Source organism: Pempheris klunzingeri, chromosome 3 (assembly GCF_042242105.1).
Source record: "Pempheris klunzingeri isolate RE-2024b chromosome 3, fPemKlu1.hap1, whole genome shotgun sequence".
Lineage (NCBI taxonomy): Eukaryota > Metazoa > Chordata > Actinopteri > Acropomatiformes > Pempheridae > Pempheris > Pempheris klunzingeri.
The window spans coordinates 18902500-18922398 of NC_092014.1; the positions used below are offsets into that span (position 1 = coordinate 18902500).

Sequence of the window (19899 nt, forward strand, 5' to 3'; positions counted from 1 at the left end):
CACTGCACAAAGGATGGGCATGAATGCATTTATTCATGAAGAGACACAAGGGATTATAAAAAGGAGGACAATATCACCTGAAAAAAAACACAACTAGTGGCCTCAAACACAGGCAGAGGTAAAGACAGAGATACGGTGAAAAGAGAGAAGTAAGCAAGGGGACAAAGTGAAAGAGACTGTGTCAGACCCAGAAAAAATAGGGAGAAAATATGAAGGGAGTAAGCAAAGGAAACTCTAGATCTCTAGATCCTTGGCTCTTCATGACGTGAGGATACTGCATTTTCATTTCTCTCGTCCTCAAACCTCAATTATTGTATCTCTATTACTTTCAAACTTGGCCTAATGAAGGGGTTATTTTAACCAACTCCAGTCTATCACCTTATCCTCCGACATGATAATATGATGTCTCTCTTTTCTATTATCTGTCGCTCTCCCTTGTTTCCGACTTCAGCTCTACTGTATGTCTCTATCCTGCTGCTAAACTTCACTTTGACATTGTGTCTTGTGTCAACTGCCTCTTGTGTTGGCTTTAATTAGTGGGAAATTGTCTGTCAGGATGTGTTATGTGCGGTGATGTTACATTGTTATCTTCGCAGCTAATGTTGGGATAGTCCCTTTGAAGTGTCTACCGTTTCAAAAAGTCAGAGGAAATGAAGTTGAAACTCAGGCCAGCAGACTGTCAGGGATTACAGTGGTGCTCATCTCTTTCTGTGAACACCACTTTGCTGGAGTTGTCAACATGTCACTGCGAAATGGATTTAAGTGTCCTAAGTAGTCTTTGTTATTTATTTATTGTTTATTTAGCTTAGACAACTGTTCTTATGATGACACATATTCTCTTTTACTGGAGTACTGTTTTTCCTTTCATTAAGAATTGCCATCATAAAAAAAATAATAATTATAATATACATTTAAAACTATATAAAGTATATTGCAATGACAATGTAAAATGTTAAACCAATTTTGTTTCATGACAAGATACTGCGATAATTCATACGTGAGTGTTTTACAGCAGTGAAGTAAAACATATAATCCAAATTGTATTATGCTAATTGAACATTATTCTGATTATTATAAACTGGAAATATTAAACTATTAATTTTCAAACTTTATACATGAAGATTTTCACAGCATGCAAATTAACTTCGCATGAGGTCTGGCTCTTACTTTTGTCTATTAATCTGATTTAACAGCAATACATTTCATTTTTGCTCATTCCTAAGAGTGTGAATCCCAAACCCAACCAGTCTCAACTATGTGATCCCTGATTACGACTTATCTCCAGGTTTGTGTGGAAAATGTCTTGGAAGATTACGTGAAGTTTTCAGTCTGTTAATTTGTGCCCCATATTATCTATTAGAACATGACAACTAACCATTTAATAACAGTCTCCATATCTGTCGCATGAAGGCAACATAAATTAACCAGCACAACAAGCTAAGGACTTGAATTATTTAGAAATGACAAAAACACATTAAATAATTAATTTTTTCCATGTCTCGTAGTGAAAATGCTACAGAAAACTATATTCTTTAATATGACACTTTCAATCCTACATAAATTATATATTTACAGTATGTATCGCTGCAGGTATACTGTAGGCTGCTGTTTTTCTTGTCTTTATTTATTTAAAGAATCTAAAATTTTGTTTTTTGTTATCTGTATGTAGTGACAAAGTATCTAACCTAAATAGAATTGGAATAAGAAATACAATGATCTTTATGAAAATTATAGGTTATTTTGTTGTAAGTGTTTGCTGTTGTAATATTTGCCAGAAGCTAAACACTGCCAGGTATTTATCAAACACCAATTTAGGGCCACGTATTACAGCAACAAACACTTTAAAAGTCAGTCTGATCTAATCATACTGCTTGTGGTCCTTCATTTACATATGACACAATTGCACACACTGTGAAATTAATCATATTTTCACAGTCAAACTGATGAATTCTACATAGCAAAACTACTTCCAACAAACAGAACTCATGACATGACATTTAATTTAACAGCTATAACATTTATTTGAAATCATTACTTCTTATTAGATGTAGATCTCTGATCAGGCTGAGCACATCTGTTACCTGCACCAGATGTTGCTTTGAAAATTCTCTTTAACTACATTAACTCGTCTGTGTGTGGGATTGTTTGACCCTGATGACGGTCGACACTTGTTGGTTTTATGTTGGTTTTGACATTTCTTGCTTGTTTGATCTCACTGTGTACTGTGCATGCGTGAAAGTGTATGATTGTCTGCTTTTGTGTGTGTGTCATTGTGCACATTTGGCAATGAAGCTAATTTCATTGTCCATAATTGGGTAAAATAATAAAGAGTATTTAGTTAGTTAGCCCACAAGATAAGGGAAAAACAATGATGGACTTGAAAGGTCTTGTGTTGTCTAACAAATATGAAGTGTCTAGTATGTAGAACCTGCCCTCAGCTGATGGTATGTCTTTTTTTACATAGCACAAGCAGAATCTGAACATCTGCAGTATCAATGCATCGGTATCAAGGCTGTACAGCTCATTTACATTTTTTTCCAAAAAACTGTAGTGAAAACCTAAAAAAACTATGAATGGATGAAAAGAAAAGTCTATCAAAATGATAAAAAAGAAAACTTAGACAGACAAAATTAAATTAAAAAATTGAAAAATGTAATGGAGGGAGAAGGGAGAAGGAAAGATTGCTCACCTTTAATACATATAAAAGAAAACACACTCAGGCAAGTGAAGTCAACATCCATATGTGTTACCTAGGTTTCTATCCCATTAAGCTCTTAAACTCTTGTTCTAGTGTCAGCAGTTACTAAGCAACAATGATCATATTAGTAAAACAATTTGGCTCCACATAAACCTGCTAACTGTAACCTAGTAACCAAAGTAAAGCAATATGTACATATGTATATAGCTATCTTACCATTAAAAGAGAAGCTACTTTTCTGACTTTGATCCAGCATAAACTATTTCTGTTCTTGGTTAGGGGTTAAGCTGAAGCTGTCTCTGAACTGTTGCACCAATGTCACTCATTACTCATCACTTGCAGCGGAGTCCCTTGACATTCAGGTACATTGCATGAAAACACTGGCTCCTAATGACAAAAATTAAGAGAATATACTATGAAGAGTATGCTTAATTTAGTCTCTTTTCTAATGCGAAAGCAATACTTAGCTAAAAGCCCAATTAGATTTAATCTGTAGTACAGAAGCAGGACAAAGCTTAAGAGTGATGTGGGAGTAAGGACCCCAGTGATTAGCCATCTTTTTCACTGCCTGATAGTCCTCTTAACACAGACACTCGGGTCACCACAGCACATCCATCTCTTACTCTAAGTATTTCTCTCACTCTCTTTTTCTATTGATGTGATGGTAGGACTAATGTTAAAGAGAGAATGTCTGGGAAAATGGAAAGAGAAAGAGAAAGAGAGAGAGAGAGAGAGAAACAGAGAAACAGACAACAGATTTGTTGCTCTTGTGTGTGAGCAATAAAAAAAGAAACTATGTTTGTCTGTGTTGCGTTAGTTCTATGATGATAATGCATCTGTCCTTGCAAAAATATATTGTCTGAGGTTAAAAATAAAGAAAGACATGCGCAGAAAGAGGATGCTGAGGGGCGCCGACATGAGTGATGAATAAATTAGCTAATCAAGTGATTGAAAAAGTAGAGGACTGGCTGATTAGAGTACAGGGTCAGAATGGAGAAGGTCAATGTGACTTTCATCAACTAGCTGGACGTCCCCTAAGACACAGGAACATAGGTCAACTACATGGTTCACACTACACAGGCAAAAGGTGATAGCCAGATTTTATCCTGCAGCATCAAGCAATCATTAATTCCTCAAGACCAGACTGACTGCAGAACATATACCATGCACTCCAATGTCAATTAGGCAACAGGACATGTCATTTTCCACACCTAAAGATTTAATCACAAGCCTTGATTAGTCTATATTTTCATACTGGAATAAACATCTCAAACTTTTGTTAACCAAGCAATAATACTTAGACAATAATAAATAAGCGATGATTTGTGGAGGAATTACAGAATCACTGATTACAAAATGTTGGAGCAGCCACCGCCTTTACTCACAAGTCTGCTTTCTCACAGTTGCAAGGCATTTTCACAAAGGTGTAAATATGAATGGGAAAAGGAAATCAACAGTGAAAATGAAATGACAAACAGTCAAAACAAGCAAGATAAATAACACCAGAAAGAACAGTACTGACCTCAATTCACATGACCCTGAGAAAAGCATTAAAAAACTAATAAAGTCTATTCCCTCTGTGTGCATGCCATGGGAGGTAGACGGCAATGTCTACAGTAATAACAATACACTTTCTACCAGTTTTAGTTGGAAACAGTGCTATGAATTCGCTAATCTGGCATTTGAGCCATGATGATCTTGGATGACCTGTACATCCAATACTGGTTCTCATGACTGCACTGACGAATCAAAAGTGGCTTTCAGCACCACGGTCAGCTCCAGAGCCATTGTCGTTTTGAAAACCAGCCACAGCTGTCCATGGTGCTGAAATAATGGAAGTGCCAGGGAGTTATTTGATTCAGATGCGACTTTAAGATCTAAATCAAAACTTAAAATCAAACGTCTAGTCTTGTATTAGCATTTTGAGGTGATGTTTGACCTCAAATCTGCTGCAAACACAATTTAAGGCTGATATTGTTAAAAGAAAGAAAAAACAAAGTTCAATTTGAAAGCTCAGTATTGGGTTTTTAGGAAAATCACCTCATGCATTAAATTCTTTGAGTATGCAAATGGGTAAGTAGGTCTTGCTGGCCTTGTTCTGTGGAATTTATTCATTCCCCTTTGGTAGTACGGCTGGCTGGAGTCCCTTTGATCCAAATGTCAACGTGACCCACGGGTTCTGTTATATAATGCTGTTTTCTGTTTTTCCCAAGGTGTGCAAGTCTATATGTGTCTGTAGTCGGAGGGTATGTGAAATACCAGATGAGCTCTCGGACACTTGTGCTACTTGCATGTTTGTGTGTGTTCTGTGGGCCAGTTTCCTTGCAGGAGGACATAAAAATTAAGATAGGCGCCATGCCACTGGGTGGGTCTTGAGCGTGTCTGTTTGTGTCCATACCTGCAGACGGAGCACTGCCTTTGAGGCTGCAGGGCAGTGAACATGACGATGACAGAGTAATTCCTGGGTGGGGCCTTGACGAAGCGACGGAACTTGTCCCCATTCATCCGGACGACCGAACGGCGAGAGGACCACTCCATCATCTGGTCAACCTTCTCTGACAGCAGATTCTGAACACACAGACAAGGCAAAGGGCAGAGAAGGAAATGCATCCCGTTAGGATTTTCGAATTCAAACGGGAACATTGCTCCTGTGAGTCAATTAATGCTATAGAAGAGCCGTTAAAAAGAAATGTATTTATTCTTTAAAATGTTAAAAACACACTGATTGTGTTTCAATTCAATAAATTGCTGTACTTAACAAAGTTTTGGAGGCATTTGTACTTTACTTGCTGGTTCCATTTTTATGCTACTTCATACTTCAACTCCACTGAATTTCAGAGGAAAATATTGCACTTTTTACTGTTGTGTACAGAGTAAAAACTAAATAAAATAAATTATTAAGACAATGGTAATTACTTCGCAACAAAAACTAATAATAAATAAAGATTTAAATAAACATTCACAAAGATAAGAGCATGACAAATTAGAAATAAGTGCATTCACAAAATACCCTTGGCATAGCAGGCAATGCTTAAAAGGAGTAAAGCTTTTAAGAAAAAAATGGGTCTAAGTGATCTCGTCCTGTTTTCTTAGTGTCAATTGTTTTCAGAGCTCCTGCAACTGAAGAAGAGAAAACAAACTGGATGCACAAATGGGTGCAAGTACTACTTACACAACGTGGGCAATGGGCATGTGTGCCACTTTGCGTCGGGGGGGGGGGGGGTAAGATAGGGCCCCTTGTGTAAGAGATACCATCCAGATAGTAAATTGGCTTTCACCGGCTTATCTGTCTAAAGGAAAGCGAGTGAGAGGGTCCGAGTTTTGTTCCTTAAGTTAAGTAGGGTAGATAGTTAAGAAGTGAATTAGGGACTAGATCTCTGTTTTAGTCTTAATGTTTAAAAAGGGGATGTTGATTATCTACAGAATTAAATGCATTCATAAAATTATTTAAAACAGCTTTAGCATCTTGCATTTCAAATATGTAACAGTGGTTACTGTGTAGGTCAGATAAAATCAGATAGACAGAATCAGCTATATGGGACTTGGATTTCGGCAATTGGGTGTCTCTATTATATATAACTGGACAATGATCACTCATTTCTAGCGGAAATACACCACTAGTCGAGTGTTGGTTTATTTAAGATGATGTCAATTAACGCCGACTTAAAGGGATCCTTAAGGCCCGTATGTTCAGGTTCAGAAATTAGCTGGGTATGGCCTAACTGTGCACTAAAGTTTAAAGCAATCCGACCCTTTCAAAGGCCAATTTAGGTCTAAATCACCCAGAATAACCAGTTCAGGACATAAATCAAAATTAATTATTAAAATCATTGGTGAGAGCTTCTTTGGAGGAAAGGAAGGGTGATAAATTACAAGGGGGAGGAGATGCTGTGCAACGTATGCACGAGCAGTGACTGATACTGTGGTGGAGACTGCTGCTCTGATTGGTTGTTTCCCTCAGACATGGTGGATTCTTGCAATAGGAGCATGAAGAGGAGCCAGAGAAAGCTGTTTTTTTCGCTGATTGCATGTCTCATGTACTACTGTCAGGGTAGAACAACAGTTTTAATAAATATGACAAAAAGATATTTTATAAACGTTCCCTACTGATACTCTCCTGTCATACTGGGAAAAAAAACATTTATAGTGAAATGAGTGAGTTTAAAAAAGTTGCAAACCCGTATGGGTATGCTCCTATAAAATGACCTATTTGTACAATCCCCTGATATCACCCAGCTTCCCCCAGAATCAAAACACTTGACTCATATATACTATGTATATACCGGCTGCTTTCAAAGTGCAAAGCTGATACATGGCAAGGTGTTGCTGGATGCTAGTAACTATATCTACATTTTATAGGTTTTGTGCATGTTTTGACCAATGGAATGCAAACAAAAAATCTGGAATACGCAAACCTAACCATTATTTACAGAAAAGGAGCCCTGACTTGGCAGTCTAGGTCAGGGTAGAAGAGCTAGAGACCTGGGTTGTGTTTGTGTGTGAATTGTAGTAGCCTGCTGTTGATTAAATCCAGTTCGGCTTAGCTAAAAGGTCACAACAGAGTCAGCATCGAAATGCTGCACTAAAGGTAAACCACACACACACACACACACACACGTACGTACACAAACACACCAGCTAGTACCTTTGCAAGGATTCTAAAGCTGAAATGCTTATAATGGCAAACTGATACAGTGGGGCAAAAAAGTATTTAGTCAGCCACCAATTGTGCAAGTTCTCCCACTTAAAAAGATGAGAGAGGCCTGTAATTTTCATCATAGGTACACTTCAACTATGAGAGACAAAATGAGAAAAAAAAAATCCAGAAAATCACAACTGACCTTGTTGTTTATTGCAACAAGGTCAGTTGTCTAACAGGCACCATGGAAGCCTGGGAAGACGTTCAGCCAATTGTAGGAACAGACAGCGTAACCCCCAGCCGAATCTGCAGCCTCTGTCCCCTGTCTTCTCCTGAGCCCATTCTCTGGTCATCTTTTATACTCTTTTATACTCTTCCTAGCTCAACAGCTGATGTCTTTGTTAAAAAGGTACAGGAATGTACCAAAATACAATACAAATAACCATTTGTACCCAAATACGGAGGTAAAATCAATCACTCCTGTCGAGTTCACCCTTCATTTAGATAGACAGACACCAACAGGCACAGCCATAAACACCAAATGGACACAGTCATAAATAACACTCCTTAGATGCACCCACCAGATACCACGTGTAGGTGACCAAATACTTATTTTACAGAGGAATTTACCAATTACTTCATTAAAAATCCTACAATGTGATTTCCTGGATTCTTTCCCCCCATTCTGTCTCTCATAGTTGAAGTGTACCTATGATGACAATTACAGGCCTCTCTCATCTTTTTAAGTGGGAGAACTTGCACAATTGGTGGCTGACTAAATACTTTTTTGCCCCACTGTATGGTGGAGTACGGTAATGACAGTCTGTGTGTGTGTGTGTGTGTGTGTGCGTGCAAGACTCTCTTTGTGCTGTGCGTGTGCACGTATTGAAGCTGTAAATCTATTGTAAAATTGTATCTGTGTTAGTTCTCAGCAGGAAACTGCTTAGTTCCTTCCAGCATCATGTTTGCCAAACTTGAGCCCTGGACTGATGAATGATGTAATACTGAGACTGCTGATTTAACACTTGTTGTTTTCCAACATCTGCTGAACAAACTGTACAGAAACAAATCTGTACAGGAGGCACATTTCAATTTACACCATAAAACTTTTTAGTGAAGTACACCGCACTAAATCTGTGCTGAGGGTTTGCCATGCATTTTTTATTAGAGACTTTTGTCCATCTCTGCATCTTTAGAACATATACAGAGACACTAGTGAATGTTTTTTCTTCCCTTCTCTTCACCCATTTCTTTAAAACAACAGCCTTACTGTAAATGGGAATGGGTAATGCAAAAGAAGATAAACACCCTGGTTGGAGCAGAGTAGACATGCAGCTGGTGTTCTGTGTGCACGTATGACAGCATATTAGATTAGTGTCTGTAACAGTGAAAATATAAGCTAATGGTAAATGAATAAGTGTCAATGTGAAAGCATATTGGTGAATGTTATGCGAGTGCTACTTCTTCAAGATTTCTTCTGCTGAATGAAATATTGCTAAATTAAACATTAACAAAATACTTGATGCTGAGTTTGCTTTACTCTGCAGGACTAGTAACTAACATAGCTGAGCCCGTTTTATTGTTTACTTCTAAATCTATTATTAACATGTAAAGCCAACTGAGCCAGCTGAATGTACTGACTTTCACAGCGATCTCACTTGTCTGCAAACTTATGCATGCAAGTCTCGTTTGGGCAGAGGGGCATTTGATGCAGGGCTGACGTGTAGCAGAGAGGAGTGGTAGGTTTTTTTGTGGTTGCACTTTCAAAAATGTCTCCCCTATCTGCAATCGATGTACCGATGTACCCCTTATGGTTGTAAGGGGTGACGCACGACAGTGGCAACATCCCTGACCGCTCCATGTACAATAGCTGTCCGTCTCTCCCTGTCCATTCTTCTTTCTCCCCAATAGTCTGCTAGTATTGGATGAAGTAGATAGTAGCTAAATAATTAAGCACTGCGCCTCATCGGCTTGGATGCAGACACGGAGCAGAGCTGTAGACTAAAAATCTCTAGTAAACTGCCTGGAGACAAATAACATGTTTTAGAAAAAGTGAAAGAGGATGAAGGAGAGAGCGAGACAGAGAGAGAAATACAGACGATAATATGACATGTGTTTTTGCTGTATTGCTTGTTCAATTCAGACAGCACACACGCCCACACTAATGGACTATGTATAATGAGGGTGGAGATTCACCGTGAAACACAGCACAAAGGAGTACAACACAAAAACACACACACACACACACACGGTTGTGCACGTCCAGAGGAGGTACAAAGAGCTATTTATGCACCTTTGATTTTTAGTCTTTAATTTTTCTACCAAGTTTTCCCCCGTGTGCATTCAGCCCCAAAAGGAAAGCTGTCAAACCTGGATGCCAATCACACTGGTGGTAATGATGTACCGCCTTACTCGTGTTCTGGACGCGCACACACACACACACACACACACACACACACACACAACCAACGGTGCTGAAACATAGAGAAGTACTACTTGCAAGGAAAGTGTAAGAGATGATAAAGGTGCTGAAAAACAATGGAGAGCATGGAGAATACTTGCTCCCCTATAGAGCATGTTCTTAAGTACAAGATGGTCGATTCAGGGGTCTTAAAATGGACAGTCAAGGAAAGTCAAGACTATGTCAGTTTCAAAAACGTTATTGAAACATGAAGACAGAGAGAGAAAAACTAGTCACTAGATACACCATCATCACATTTGGGATTTAAATTTTGCATTATACTAGATATTTTGTATGTTTTATGCTAAAACTGCATGTGAGTGTGTATTTTTTACAGTATTTTGTAAGTTTAATCAATAGCAGCTTCACCCTGAGAGAAAGAATGACATGGTTGAGTTAATGATTGCTTCGTGAGCGTGAGTTGTATTTTGGCTGAAAACAGAAACCTTAAGAAATAGAGTAAGTAAACAGTAAACGGATGAAGACAAGAAATTAAAAAAAAAAAACCTCAACTACTAAAATCTGACCTCAAAAGACAGAGGGGATTAGAAACAAAAGGCCTGCCACTAATAATAATACATTGTTTTCAATAAAAGGACTGGTTCACTCTTCAGCTGAGGCAAATAAAGCCACTACTTGAAAGTTCACAGGCATTGTCTGTATTGAGACAAAATGATTTCTGTGAACTACAGAGTAGTTAAAAACTCTTCTAAGGAGCGATTCCTGCACCGAGCGATCTAAATACCTTATGTTAGACCTTCAAGTGACTCCCACACATCAATGTTATGGTTTCCTATTGTGCCTGACCCACACACACAAACATGTACAATACATAAGCACTCCAAACAGCCCAGGACCATTAAAAACATTTATTTTCTACCCCACTGAGCACAGAGGGCACTAAAATGAATCACATCTAGGGTGTGTGTATGTGCTTGTGTGTGTGTGTGAGTAAAATGCGCAAATGGTCTGCAGATATCCTGCTTTATCCATCTGATTTTCTGTTACTCACTCTATGAATGTCATAACCTCTCCCTCTCTCGCACACGCACACACACACCAGGTCATAGGGTAGGCAGCAGTAGCACTGAATTGATGTCTAATCTTGCTCTAGTTCCCAGTTTCCACTCTACCTCTTATTCTCTTTTGTCCAAGTCCATTTTTCTACTTAATCTTCAATTGACTTTTCTCTTGTTTTTCTTACTCCTTCATTCTCCTATTATCTTCTTTTCAGCAACTCCCTCTCATTTCCACTTTTCTTGCTAAGCAATGTCACTTGTTAACTGAGAAGCGGACACGGTGGCTAAACAAAGAATAACAGGATAAAGGAATAAAATTCCCTTAAAAGAAAACCAATCTCGCTAGCAGACCATCTGCGAACCAAGAGAAAGAGATATGAAGAGATCCAACAACTGAAAGAGAAGGATGCAGGAAAAATAGTAAGGCAGGAGGATGGGATAAAAGCAAGATGAGGATGGTAAATGATGGAGGGAGAGAAAATAAGCAAGAGGAAGAGGATGGAAAATGAATTGTTAGGCAGACCTGAATCATGCACTGGCCACACAGCGAGAGGTTATGGAGGGCATGATAGAAGACGGTTAGTTTATCAGTCAGCCAGTTATTTAGTCAGACAGTCACTCTGCCGGCCAGTCAGTCTAAAAACAAGTTAATTATTTATTTAGTTAGCAAATAAGCTAAATTGTAAATTGGTGAGTTGATGTTAGTCAAAGAATCAGTTAGCGAATTAAACAGGCAGTCAAGTGTAAGTTTGTCTATTTGTAAGTCAATCAACTAAATTTCTCAATAAAATAATTATCTAAACATTTTCCTCAGCCTCTCTTTTAATGAAATCTTTATTTGCTTTCTATAATGAAAATAAAATTTGCTTTGCAGTTCATAAAACATCTCTGCGAAAGTGAGTTTTGAATGGAAGTGCTTGACCTAACAGTTGAGACTATGTGGCCTACAGTACAGACCACACAGACTGGCGTTACTTGGGATGTACATGACGCGTTTTACCGTGATACAACATTGTATTGATTCTTAGAACAACAACACCATTTTTGCTGGTATCACAAAGTGATACGGTTTCGTTTCAGTTCAATGCAAGAGTCTGTGATCCATATAAAACGCTGTCATGTGCTAATTTAACAACATTAATTACATTTATATCAAATCACAAAAAGCAAAATGTTTCCCCCACCCATTATACTGGGGTGGCCATTCCTCCTGCCTATCAGCTGACCAGCAAGGAATTATTTCATTCAATCATTTTATATATATATATAGAGAAATATGAATAATAGAAATATATTATCCATCAAATATCACACATGAAATTTTTTGTCACTTCAAGTGCACTGGAGAGCAAACTGCCAATTATTTCCCTCTCTTTGAGAGCCATTTAAATTTGAGACAAGAAGTACTCAGGATACTGTTTCATGACACGGTCATTATTATTACGTGTTCTCCAGTGAATAGCAAGAGGATGAACTGTGACGTAACATTTTAAGAACTTTCTATATGCTATGTGCCATACTTTATGTTCGGATATCTGCTCATTGTATTGCTCTACAGTGAGATTAGTGTTGAAACCCCCCGCAGGGCACCTTTAAATGCCCAGTAGTTACTGGATGGGGACAGCCAAGATTTTCCCTCCAGCCAGGAGTTTGATCTGAGAAATCTTCCACATGAAAAGCACAATAGTATTTGTTCAATCCACAATCCCCAGCTCTGAGCATCTAAACGGAGGTCTATTGTAAGTGAACGGGTCTTGGCTTTGGCCATCCAGCCCCTATAGAGTTTCCTCCAATTCTCCCATTGAAAAGGGGGATTACTAGAAATTGGCTTCATACAACAACGACCATGGACTCATCTCTCTCTCCCTCCCTCTCTCCCTCCCTCTCTCTCTCTCTCTCTCTCTGACAAACAGACACAAGGAAGAGTAAAATGCCCTTTGTAAAAACCAGCAAAAACTTTTTGGTAGTCATAGTGTCCTTACAATTAGTATTAATTTAAACACGCACTCATACATACAGTGGGGCAAAAAAGTATTTAGTCAGCCACCAATTGTGCAAGTTCTCCCACTTAAAAAGATGAGAGAGGCCTGTAATTTTCATCATAGGAAAAAAAAAAAATCCAGAAAATCACATTGTCTGATTTTTAAATAATTTATTTGCAAATTATGGTGGAAAATAAGTATTTGGTCAATAACAAAAGTTCATCTCAATACTTTGTTGTATACCCTTTGTTGGCAATGACAGAGGTCAAACGTTTTCTGTAAGTCTTCACAAGGTTTTCGCACACTGTTGCTGGTATTTTGGCCCATTCCTCCATGCAGATCTCCTCTAGAGCAGTGATGTTTTGGGGCTGTTGCCGGGCAACACAGACTTTCAACTCCCTCCAAAGATTTTCTATGGGGTTGAGATCTGGAGACTGGCTAGGCCACTCCAGGACCTTGAAATGCGTCTTACGAAGCCACTCCTTCGTTGCCCGGGCGGTGTGTTTGGGATCATTGTCATGCTGAAAGACCCAGCCACGTTTCATCTTCAATGCCCTTGCTGATGGAAGGAGGTTTTGACTCAAAATCTCACGATACATGGCCCCATTCATTCTTTCCTTTACACGGATCAGTCGTCCTGGTCCCTTTGCAGAAAAACAGCCCCAAAGCATGATGTTTCCACCCCCATGCTTCACAGTAGGTATGGTGTTCTTTGGATGCAACTCAGCATTCTTTCTCCTCCAAACACGACAAGTTGAGTTTTTACCAAAAAATTCAATTTTGGTTTCATCTGACCATATGACATTCTCCCAATCCTCTTCTGGATCATCCAAATGCTCTCTAGCAAACTTCAGACGGGCCTGGACATGTACTGGCTTAAGCAGGGGGACATGTCTGGCACTGCAGGATTTGAGTCCCTGGCAGCGTAGTGTGTTACTGATGGTAGCCTTTGTTACTTTGGTCCCAGCTCCTTGCAGGTCATTCACTAGGTCCCCCCGTGTGGTTCTGGGATTTTTGCTCACCGTTCTTGTTATCATTTTGACCCCACGGGGTGAGATCTTGCGTGGAGCCCCAGATCGAGGGAGATTATCAGTGGTCTTGTATGTCTTCCATTTTCTAATAATTGCTCCCACAGTTGATTTCTTCACACCAAGCTGCTTACCTATTGCAGATTCAGTCTTCCCAGCCTGGTGCAGGTCTACAATTTTGTTTCTGGTGTCCAGCTCTTTAGTCTTGGCCATAGTGGAGTTTGGAGTGTGACTGTTTGAGGTTGTGGACAGGTGTCTTTTATACTGATAATGAGTTCAAACAGGTGCCATTAATACAGGTAACGAGTGGAGGACTGAGGAGCCTCTTAAAGAAGAAGTTACAGGTCTGTGAGAGCCAGAAATCTTGCTTGTTTGTAGGTGACCAAATACTAATTTTACAGAAGAATTTACCAATTAATTCATTAAAAATCCTACAGTGTGATTTCCTGGATTCTTTCCCCCCATTCTGTCTCTCATAGTTGAAGTGTACCTATGATGAAAATTACAGGCCTCTCTCATCTTTTTAAGTGGGAGAATTTGCACAATTGGTGGCTGACTAAATACTTTTTTGCCCCACTGTACATGCATAAAGGGAAACTCTAGAGGGCAGAACAAATGAGAAGGGAAGGAAAAGTAACAATACTAATAAACTGAGTGTAATCTGTATTATTATTATTTTTTACAGTAGCAGGACAGGAGCAGAGGTTATAGACAGAATGGAGCACAAATACATAGACAGTAGTGGTGGGAAATTTTTTTTTTACATATATTGATAAATAGGATAAGAAGAAGATATGGAATCTGCGAGGAGGGAAGTGAATGGAGCAGGAGAAGAGAGGAGAAAGAAAGGGTTCAAGTGCACGGAGGGGACATGAGGATGACAGAGAGCAGTGATGAAGATGGACAAATGAGCAGAGGAACAAAATGAGCAGCAGAGTTCTTTCCACTCAACCAAACAAACACAAATGCGCTTTTTGCCTCAATTTGTTCGTTCTGCTATCAGACCACACAGTGAGTAACAGTGAGCACAGCGAGTTGAATTCTGTGAATGAACAGGGGGGGAAAAGCAGTTAAAATGGTGAGATTTAAATACATACAACATCACACGTTTTGATTGTGTGTCTGTTTGAGTGAGTTTGCCTGTCAGTGCTATTGTTTCCACCTCTCACCTCCATTGAATCAAACCAACATGCTTTCATATTGCCAGCTAATCTGTGATTCCCAGAAATACCATGACTTGTCTGTGGAGGGGAGGGGAGGAGGGGATTTGTCAGCTTATCTGCCTAATAACGGTTATTTGAAATAAATGCATTTTTTTCCCTGCCTTTGTCCACACGTCTCCCTGTCTGTCATCCTCCAGTGATTTTATTTTAGTTCATATCTTTCCCCCCCATTAGTGCCAGCGGTTGTGTCTCTCTCCATGGTTCTTATAGAATATCTAAAGATTTGTCTGCCTTTTTTTGCTTACAGATTACAGCTCCTCTCTAAACCTCCCAGGCACATGGTGTGACATTTTAAATCTTCTGTCATTTCTTTTCCCGAGGGCACCTGTCTCAGTCTTTTATGTTTGCTGGTTTTAGGGTGTCTGTGAGTTTCATCAAGTTAACTTTTAAACTTTTTTTCAGGTGGTTTAAATGCCAGTAAAAAAGAGACATAGGACTAATTCTGAAGCTGAATCAAAATGTGAAAATGATGAGTCACAATGCACATGGATCTGCATGTATGTGGGTAGCTAGGTTGAGTTCTTCTGGGATAACATAACGTTTGAACACAAATCGATTAAGACCACAAACTACTGGCAAATTAACACCTAAAATTGTCTACACTGAAGACTATTTCAGCTAAAACTTTAAATGGCATGTTTTAATGTTAAATTTCTTTTTAAAAAGTCTATTTCTATTATGTATTTTGCCCACTAATGGCATTAGTTATTCAAAATTCAGCTTTTATTGGTTATTTCTGTTCAGTGTAGGCAATATAGTGAAGAATTGCTCATTCACTTTTCCCAACACATGGGAGAATATTTCAACAACGCACTGTATGGTATGGCCAAACTACACCCACACCAGTTAGCCCAGTTGTTTGAACAATCAACAATCTAGTGAGTGTTTATTCTAGTTACATTATTTAGACACAGAATAGGAGAAAAATGCCGGGGCTAAATGTTTAATCACTCTGCTTGACCTCTACGCAACCGTTCTTTCCCCTTTATTCTTCTTTTCCTGTCTTTGCAGATATCATATCTCTGGGGAGGCTGAGCGCTCCAATCGAGTTTATGGGGCATCTGTGCAGTTTGATTTTGTTATAAAGGCATCCCAATAAAAACTGGGGATGGACACACAGGCCAAGGGGGCAGTTCTACAGTAAAAACAATAGGGAGTCAACACAAGCACTCGGGGAGCATATGGTCACTATACTGCTCCCCTCAATAAAGCCAAGGGACGAAGGGGTGGAGAGAGGAGAGAAAAGTAAATGAAAAAATGGGAGGAAAAGAGAGGGTAAGGAAGAATGAAGAATGAAGAAAAGAGGAAAATCACCTGGGCAAGTAAAAAGTGGAAGAGAGAGAGAGAGACAGGCAGAAAGCAATGTAGACAGAACCAAAAAAAACAGTAGTTATATATTAAATAAAGACACAGTAGTTGAGACAGAGAGAGAAAGAAATTAAAACAGCAGAATGTAGAGAAGCAACACTGACTTGCAGATAACATTATCATTTCAGGTTGGGGATTGTATGTATATCTAACAATATTTTATGCTGATAATACCCAACTACATAATAGATGAATAGATATGATTATGGCTGCAAAGTGGCAGAACATCATGGCAACGTTGAGTTGATGCTAGTTTTGATTGAGGCAAAATAGTTATACGCACATCATCACATGGATGCAAGGCTAGCAAAAACTGCATCTTCAATATACAGACATAATATCAGGTACAAACATAATCTCATATAATGAAAATGGATAAATCTCATAAAATGAAAATATACACGTTCTGACCAATTAGTGCAAAGTTAGAAAAAATAAACAAGCACATAAAAAGTGTACAAGAATTACATTAGGGCATCCAACTGCCTGAAAAAGGGGAGCTTCATGGATCAAAATAAAACAAGAACACTTGTGTTTAGATGTTTAGAAGCATGGCTTTCTATAGTTGTTTCACTCTATTTACTTGTTTTTACGCACTTAGCTGAATTACCAATGATGATTTGGATACTTATCACTCTGGGTGTTTAAGATGATTTTAAACACGCCTGCCATCATAGAGCTTGTCAGCCCAATGGTGTTAATGATGTATAAATACGGGGCTGTTATCCATCTTTTAAGCATGTTGGCCAGATGAGGATCCATCAAAGATCGAAACGTTATCAGTAATAAAAAACAGCCCTGTGGCATTTAGCAAGTGTGAAGCCGTTTCTTCTAAAAAAAATTTTTATTGATGCTCATTTTTGCCAGTGGTTACTATGCAAAGATATTAGTGTGTGTTAATTTGTTTAATTCCCCTAAAGCTCCAGATAAGTCCACACAATCAGTATTTCAAGCATGTTTATCAATGCAGATCTATGCATTACAAAGTGGAACTAAAGCCTCAGTACTGTCATGTGTTTTTGCCATGGCATCAAGAACTGGACAAGCATCACTATTACATTTCTGTTATAATTGCCCTGTAAAAAAACAAACGATTTGCTTACTTACAAATGATTTGCTTACTTTTTCTTTGTAGTAGCCAAAAGCGTGTTATAAAGAGAGCACACAATTATCGGGCAAAGGCAAAACAAATTTGTGTGTAAATTAGCTTCCTCAAGGATTTATATTTGTTGGGGGTGTTGTGTAAGCTTACAGCAGTCAACAGCAGGTGAAAATGTGATTAAAAAATGTAGATCACAGGATTTGAAAAAAAATTCCATGCGGGGCAAGGCAGGAAAATCTGTATAAGTCGGGGGAAGTATGAGAGGCTTTTTCTGTTTTGTACAGCAAAACCTGAGATACCCTTGAGCCAGGCAGCAGTGATGCAAAGGTAATAAAGTAAACAAGCCATGTACCTCTGCCACAAGGCTGGTGCAATGGATACACATTTAAGAGATTAACTGACTTTAAGCCCAGACAAGGACTTGAAATGGATGTTTGTGTGATAAGTTGGGAGACTACAAAGAGTAACTTTTCTAATTCAGGGCAAAACAGAGCAACCATAATTTAGAAAACACCAACAGCATGGCCAATGTTATACTATTCTGCCGTTAGTAATGGGAGGGAACAAAACAATCAGAACCAACTTTAGAAATAAAGTGCTTGTGGTGATCTTAAAAAAAAATCGGGAACATAAATGGAGCCCTGGAGATGTGTCGGTTGCAGCAAAGAGCCGAACTCTTGAATCTGAAAGAAACACAAAGTGAATATGAGGGCTCCTTCATCTCCTCGACACATGGCTAATTCATAACGATGTAGGGGACATGTTACCATCAAGTCTTTCTGAGCCTTATTATCTTCGATAGAAACTCACTCTCCCCCTTATTCTGAAGTGGGCTGAAGTAAAGAAAAAAAAAAAAAACTTATCAACTTGCCACTACTGGCAGAATTATCTGTGAGTGTTTGAGTAATCACACATATTCAAGAGTCTGCATGTGCACCATAGATGTGTGTGCAAAGTGTTCATTTGCATGCATTAAGTATTAAGCTTCAAACGTTTGCTTGAGTGTGATCAAACGACTCAGGCATAAAGAGTTCACATTTTGCAGCTTGCAAGTGATTTTGCTAGCACGGGGTGGCTGTGGGTGGTCTTCAGGTTTAATTAAGCACGGCAGAGAAAACAGAAAAAGTGGCATAAGTTGATGTACAGCCATGTCCTTCTTTATCCATCTTAAATCAAATCAGACGGTAAGATGTACTGAAGGACTCCAGTCAAATGATGTCAAAGGCTGTGTGAGCTCATGTGCGTTAGGGTGAGTGGGTGTGTTCAAAAAGAAGGTTTTGAGCCATTAAAGGATGTACTTAGCATATGATCTTCAAAAAGTGCATGAGATAAATAGAGACAGGGTGGAGAGACTGGTAGGGGCACATTTGACGAATGTGGTAAATTTTAAGGGAGGTGATGCAGAGGCAAGTTATAGTCACATTGACAAAATCACAAAGGTTCACACTGAGCCTAGTCGAACAACTCATAAGATGCAGGATGCACCTGAGGGGGGCGAGCTTATAACGGGGGCTCACTTTTTCTTTTATCCGAGCTTAAGTTAGGGTTTTGTCAAAGGAGATCTTCTACGCTCATTTTCAGGTTCATACTTGTACGTGGGGGTCCAACTAGAATATTTCTATATGCTATAAAAGAACATATTACTTTTCTCATGCTGTACATACTGCATACTGCTCTTTTCACCATCTTCCTGAACGCTCCAGTTTAGCTTCCGTCTCTTTAAGGCCCCCTCTTCCTCTAAAAGTCCAGTCTCGGTCGACTCTCACAAGCCCAAGCAGACCACACCCACCGATGCTAGCATCAGCTCTGCCATCTCCGAAGCACAGTCTCTACTCTGAATGGGAGCCACATTAGCCTAGCAACATGCTACTGACAAGTTCACCAGACCAACAAGCCAAATAAACAGCAAAACGGGAGAAAACACAGCTTAACTTGCAGCTTCCAAGTTTGTACAGCTGGCATCAAATCATCCATGAGCTTGTGCCATTAACGGCCCTCGTTAAGAGAGCAGTCCCCCATAAGCTAAATCCACTGGGTCTTCACAGCCTCAGAAGGTTAAAGTCTGATTTTTACTTAAATGAATCCATAAAAAATTTAAATGATCCCAAAAAATTTTGGAAAGTCATAAAATCTTCTTTAAATCACGTGACAACTACTGACTTGCCAAGTTCTTTAATTACTCAATCTGGTACACTGTCTGATAATACAGCTATACTGAACTGTTTTAATGATCATTTTATTTCTGCTGGATCCTTGTTTGAGTCGCTAAACCCTGAACTGACAAAAGCTGGTCTGGCTAATATTAACACATCCTTGACTTCGCAGGCTGTGAGTAGACCCATCAATTGTCAGTTTGAGTTCACATCTGTATCCGTCTCT

The 19899-nt window shown here is 39.0% G+C and overlaps 1 protein-coding gene across 1 annotated transcript in view; it reads right to left on the bottom strand.

Moving 5' to 3' along the window:
• Nucleotides 1-19899, bottom strand: part of tusc3 (tumor suppressor candidate 3) — a 77828-nt gene that overhangs the window by 43007 nt on the left and 14922 nt on the right. Inside the window, exon 2 of the mRNA XM_070827498.1 lies at nucleotides 5097-5266. Within this exon, the coding sequence (XP_070683599.1) occupies nucleotides 5097-5266 (170 nt within the window). The remainder of the gene's footprint in view (nucleotides 1-5096; nucleotides 5267-19899) is intronic.